The sequence below is a fragment of the Falco naumanni genome, chromosome W (assembly GCF_017639655.2).
Source record: "Falco naumanni isolate bFalNau1 chromosome W, bFalNau1.pat, whole genome shotgun sequence".
Taxonomy (NCBI): domain Eukaryota; kingdom Metazoa; phylum Chordata; class Aves; order Falconiformes; family Falconidae; genus Falco; species Falco naumanni.
This window is the reverse complement of record NC_054079.1, coordinates 11802221-11808015: the sequence shown is the minus strand read 5'-3', so window position 1 is coordinate 11808015 and position 5795 is coordinate 11802221. Positions and strand designations below refer to the sequence as shown.

General features: G+C 43.5%; 1 protein-coding gene across 1 annotated transcript; it reads left to right on the top strand.

Annotated features, from left to right (window-relative positions):
- The first annotated feature begins 2527 nt into the window (after positions 1–2527).
- On the top strand, positions 2528–4053 carry LOC121080414. The gene is made up of 2 exons (XM_040578433.1): positions 2528–2540; positions 2904–4053. Exon 2 carries the CDS (start codon positions 3205–3207, stop codon positions 4051–4053), a length of 849 nt encoding a protein of 282 aa, XP_040434367.1. The 5' UTR covers positions 2528–2540; positions 2904–3204.
- Positions 4054–5795: the final 1742 nt, after the last annotated feature.

Here is a 5795-nt window from a genome sequence, read left to right as displayed (position 1 = left end):
TAAATTGGGAAAACAATGGGGTATCCACAAGTTCTTATACATGCCCAACTCCCCAAAGGCACTTTTGGGGAGAGATTTGTTGGAACAATTAGGAGCAAAGATCACGTTTGAAAAAGGGGAAATTACTCTGGAGGTAAAGGATCGACAATATACACAGGCATTAAGTCTAGTCCTAACTAGTCTCCCCTCGGAAGGGAAAATTGATGAGGAAATTCTGAACCAAGTGTATCCAGGAATCTGGGCTACTGATGTGCCTGGAAGAGCGAAAAATGCTCCACCTGTTGAAGTTAAGATAAAGGAAGGTCAACGACCGGTAAGAATTAAACAATATCCTCTAAAGAAAGAGGACAGGGAAGGAATCCGGCCGGTGATAGAAAAATTTTTGCAGCTAGGACTATTAAAGGAATGTGAGTCTGAATTCAATACTCCTATATTACCTATTCGGAAGTCCGATGGGTCATATAGGGTGGTTCAAGACTTGCGCGCAGTGAACAGGATTACTGAGGATCTCTACCCAGTCGTGGCAAACCCATATACCCTACTGACTGCATTGGCACCTGAATTAATCTGGTTTACTGTTCTAGATTTAAAGGATGCTTTCTTTTGCCTCCCTCTCCATGAAGCCAGCCAAAAGTTGTTTGCATTTGAGTGGGAAAATCCTAAAAGTGGTCGAAGGACCCAGCTCACTTGGACGGTGTTGCCGCAAGGATTTAAGAAAAGTCCTACCATTTTCGGCAATCAGCTTGCAAGAGACCTGGAATCCTGGGAAGCTCCGTCCGAGAAAGGAAAATTGTTACAATATGTGGATGACATCCTGATCGCTACCAACACAGAGGAAGATTGTATGGCGTGGACAGTGAGTCTGTTGAATTTCTTAGGGCTTCAAGGATACAGGGTGTCCAAGAAGAAGGCCCAGGTAATGCAGCGTAAAGTGAATTATTTGGGCTATGAGATCAGTGCGGGACAGAGAACTTTGGGGCAGGCCCGCAAAGAGGTGATATGCCAAACTAAAAAACCCCAGATGGTAAAGGAATTGCGAACCTTTCTGGGAATGACAGGGTGGTGTCGATTGTGGATCTACAATTATGGACTGTTTGTTAAACCATTATATGCGCTGACAGCGACTGAGCAGAAACACCTCGAATGGAATAAAGAGGCTGAACAAGCTTTTGAACAACTAAAGAAGGCTCTGATGTCAGCCCCGGCTTTAGGACTCCCGGATGTGGGTAAGCCGTTTCTCCTTTTTTCTCACGAGAAACAGGGCATTGCCCTAGGAATATTGGCACAGGAGCTAGGTCCGTATCGTCGGGCAGTTGGCTACCTCTCTAAACAGTTAGACGCGACTGCAAAGAGCTGGCCTGGATGCCTAAGGGCAGTTGCGGCTGTGATACTAAATATACAGTGCAGGAGCGGTCTAGAAACTAGGACCATGCATGGCAATCAGTTAGCTGAGGGGAATGTGCTCGAGCTTGTAGGTCACGAACCCTGGGAGGACGAGGAGTGTGAATAGACACAACAATTAACATGATGAGGCATGTTTACAGAGCACAGGGGAGTGGGAGACCGATGGCGCCAAGGAAAGATAACACCTTGCAGTTAATTGCTGGTAGTTAACCACCAATCAGGGATTGCCTAGTATGCAAGGCTTAGCTTCAAGAACCAATCTGTTTAAAACGCGCAGCTTCTGAAAGTATATAAAACCTCGTGCTTCTGTACAATAAATTGACATTTGCTTGCATCAAGCTGCGTCCCGTCTCTTCATTCGCCGCAATACAGGAAGCCCAAAAATTCACCCTGGGCCAGAAAATGACTGTTTTTGTGTCCCATGCAGTGTCGGCAGTATTGGAAGCAAAGGGTGGACACTGGCTATCTCCACAAAGATTCCTGCGATATCAAGCTGTAATAGTGGAACAGGATGATGTGGAAATCGTGGTTACTAACATTGTCAACCCAGCTTCTTTTCTCAGCGGAAACACAGGAGAACCAGTGCATCATAACTGCTTAGAAACTATTGAAGCAACATACGCAAGTCGCCCAGACTTAAAGGATAGCCCCATAGAAAATGGAGAAAACTGGTTCACAGACGGGAGCAGCTATGTCTTGAATGGCAATCGACACGCAGGATACGCCATCACCACCAGTCAAGAGGTAATAGAGTCAGGACCTTTGCCCATGAACACCTCCGCACAAAAGGCAGAAATAATTGCCCTAACTCGAGCCCTGGAGTTGGCTCAGAGCAAAACTGTAAACATTTACACAGACTCAAAATATGCCTTTGGAGTTGTACACGCACATGGAGCAATTTGGAAAGAAAGAGGTTTATTGAACTCCCAAGGGAAGAATATCAAACATGCAGAAGAAATTCTGAAGTTACTAGAAGCTGTTCAACTCCCTGAGAAAGTGGCAATTATGCATATTAAGGCACACCAGAGAGTGAGCTCAGATTTGGAAAAAGGGAATGAACTGGCGGATAGAGAGGCAAAACAAGTGGCCAAAATGAAAATAAGAGTGGCAGGGGCTTTAATCCCCGATAGGCATATTTCTGTCGCGACGGAGGGAAGACACAGTCACTCAATATGAGTGATCAGCAGACTTCGTTTATTGTCTCTTACAGTCACCTTTTATGCCTTCTTATAATTAGCTCATACATATTACAAAAGTTAAGCTCATTATTGGTTAGTTGCCTAAATACCAAGCCCGCCCCTAGTTTCTCTTCTGTAGTTTTCTGTTCCCACCTGCAACATTCTTTTCCCACCAAAATCTTCCTGTTATTGTGTAACAAAAACAGCCAAAGACAGTGTATTTTGCTTTACTTCAGATAAGCTGAGAGCAATGTGCATTTTTGTCCAGCCAGCTGGACTATGTCTATGTGATCCTTTTCAGCTAGCCAGTTATCCACATATTTCCCTACAAGATAAACCAAAATACACTAGGGAAGATCAGAAACTTATTTCAGACTTAGAAGGGTCATATAATGAAGAGGGATGGGCTTATACCCCACAGGGAAGACTAATTGTTCCCTCATATTTACTGTGGCACTTAATACGGGAAGAACATAGGAAGAGACATTGGGGAAGGGAGGCTTTATATAAGCATCTGATAAAAGATATTGTGGCTAGAAACTTATATACCACAGTGAGACAGGTGACTCAACAGTGTGACCTTTGCCTCCAGACTAATCCAAAGAATACTCCCAAACTAGAAATGGGCCAGATTGGAAAGGGTAATGGGCCTGGACAACAATGGCAGGCTGATTTCACAGAACTTCCAAGAAAAGGGGGGTACCGATATTTGCTGGTATTAACTGATACCTTTTCAGGTTGGCCAGAAGCGTTCCCAACCAGAACTGCCAAGGCTTGGGAGGTAACTAAAATACTAATACAAGAAATAATGCCGCGTTTTGGGGTTCCAGCAACCATATCCTCTGACAGAGGACCACACTTTGTTTCAAAAATAGTGCAACAAACCAGCCACCATTTAGGTATAGATTGGCAACTTCACACCCCATATCGCCCTCAGTCGAGTGGCCAAGTGGAGAAAATGAACCACTTAATCAAACAGCAAATTGTAAAGTTGGGACAAGAGGCAAACTTGCCATGGCCTCAGTCTCTCCCTTTAGCCCTTTTGCGTATACAGACAAGACCGAGGGCAAGGGAAGGACTGAGCCCTTTTGAAATTCTGTATGGACGCCCCTATGGAATACAAAAGGGGACATCAATGCAAATTGGGGATGAAATTATGACTTCCTATATGGTGGCATTGAGCAAGCAGCTCAATAAAATTGGAAAATATGTAATTGGGACCCGAGGAAGGGGTCTGGATGGGCCTGTACATGATATCCAACCTGGAGATTATGTATATGTAAAGTGTCTTGCAGAAAAAACCTTGAAACCACAGTGGGAAGGACCATACCAAGTACTCCTCACCTCCTTCACAGCAGTCAAAATTAAAGAACAGAATGCCTGGATTCATCATACCCGTGTGAAGAAGTTGCCACAAAAGCTTTGGACATCAGAAATTCAAGGGCTGTTTAAACTCAAGCTAAAAAGATAGGATGTGGGTTAAATTTAATATGATTCTGATAATTTCACAGGTGATAGACACAGCGGCCTGGCGAGAGAACTGGTATGTTCAGGTGATTCAAAACATCACCAAAATTTTAAATAAGACAGATTGTTGGATCTGTACCCAAATGCCAAGACATTCTGGTTATGAGATACCGTTAATAGGCATCCCACTGCCAGTTTCCCTGACAAACTGCCAAGACGGCTCCTTTTGGGGAAATACAATCTGGAGCACCGACCCTCAGGTTAAGTGGGGACAAGAATTAAAAATCACTGTCGAAGAGACCAGCACATTGGGGGATAACTGCCTGGTAAGTTCGGGAAAAGGACTGTTCGTAGGAGAACACCCAAATTGTAACAGAAGTCATACATTAAATATGACAGGTAGAGATTTGGGATTTTTGAAATTGAACTATACCGGTCTCCCGACCCCACAAGGGACAGGGTGGTATTGGTTGTGTGGCACAATGGCTCATAAAGTCTTGCCCATAGGATGGCGAGGAGCATGCACTCTGGGAGGTCTGGTCCCCAATATTACTATCATTGACGGGTTAACGCGACCCCCCATAAGAAAAAACCGGAACATCGTAAATAACCCCCTCATAAACAGACCAACGAGTTTCCACAGTTTTGCGCGATGGTTCATTCCGTTTTTAGGGGTTAGTGAGTTGGAAAAGGCAATAATAAACATCTCAGCTATAATAGAAACAGTGGAAAATAGGACAGTTGATGCCCTCCTAGCACTCCAGGAGGAAGTTACTGACTTATCGAAAATAGTATCACAGAATCGTATGGCCTTAGATTTGCTATTAGCCTCCCAAGGGGGGGTATGCACTGTGATCAATGTAGATTGTTGTATGTATGCAGATCAAAGTGGGCGAATCACCGAGGACCTCCAAGAAATTAGGAAACAAGTAAATATTCTACATAAAGTGACACAAGATAACACTTCTTGGGGCTTTTCTGAATTATGGGAGAAATTGACATCCTGGTTGCCCAATCTAACATGGTTAAAACAATTATTTGTAATGATCATTGCAATTGTTTTTCTATTTTTAATTATTAGTATAGCTATCCGTTGTGGATTTTGGTGTCTTAAGGGAACTGGAAATTCCTATAGTGAATGGAAGAGAAATCAACTGCGACAAAAATTAGAATCTAATCAATACTTCGAGTCTGAGTAAAAGAATTTACTAATTTCTTTGAAAAGGGGGGACTGAGAGAGAGGGGGGTTAAGAGATAGGGTAAAGTTTAACGATTATAATAGTCTGCTTAGCTGTTTGCCAGATCTTACATGGTTTGCTTGGGTGTTGTGATAAGGTATACGGGAGTAAAGAGTCTTATGACCATATAAATCCAGTTTATGACCATATAAGTCAAAAGAACAATTACAACCTTGCAAGAACAAGCCAAAGCTGGTTCTGCAGTTTGGACAAAAACCAGGACGTTACTGAGCCTGCGCCAGATGTGGGGGTAACTAGCGGTCACGAGGAAGACTCACCTGCCTTCATCCTCAGGACCCCTGATGACCACCACCAGGGGACACTGCGCAAACTCAGTCGAGAAAAAAAAAAAAAATGGAAATGGCTCGCAGAACTAATTTTAATACGAAGCGGGGATAGGTAATGCATATGTATAGGCGTATTGCAACATATTATGAATATGTAATGAGATGCCTTATAAAAACAGAGCAAGTTTTCGTGTCAGGCGCACACGGTTTTGGCGGGACTA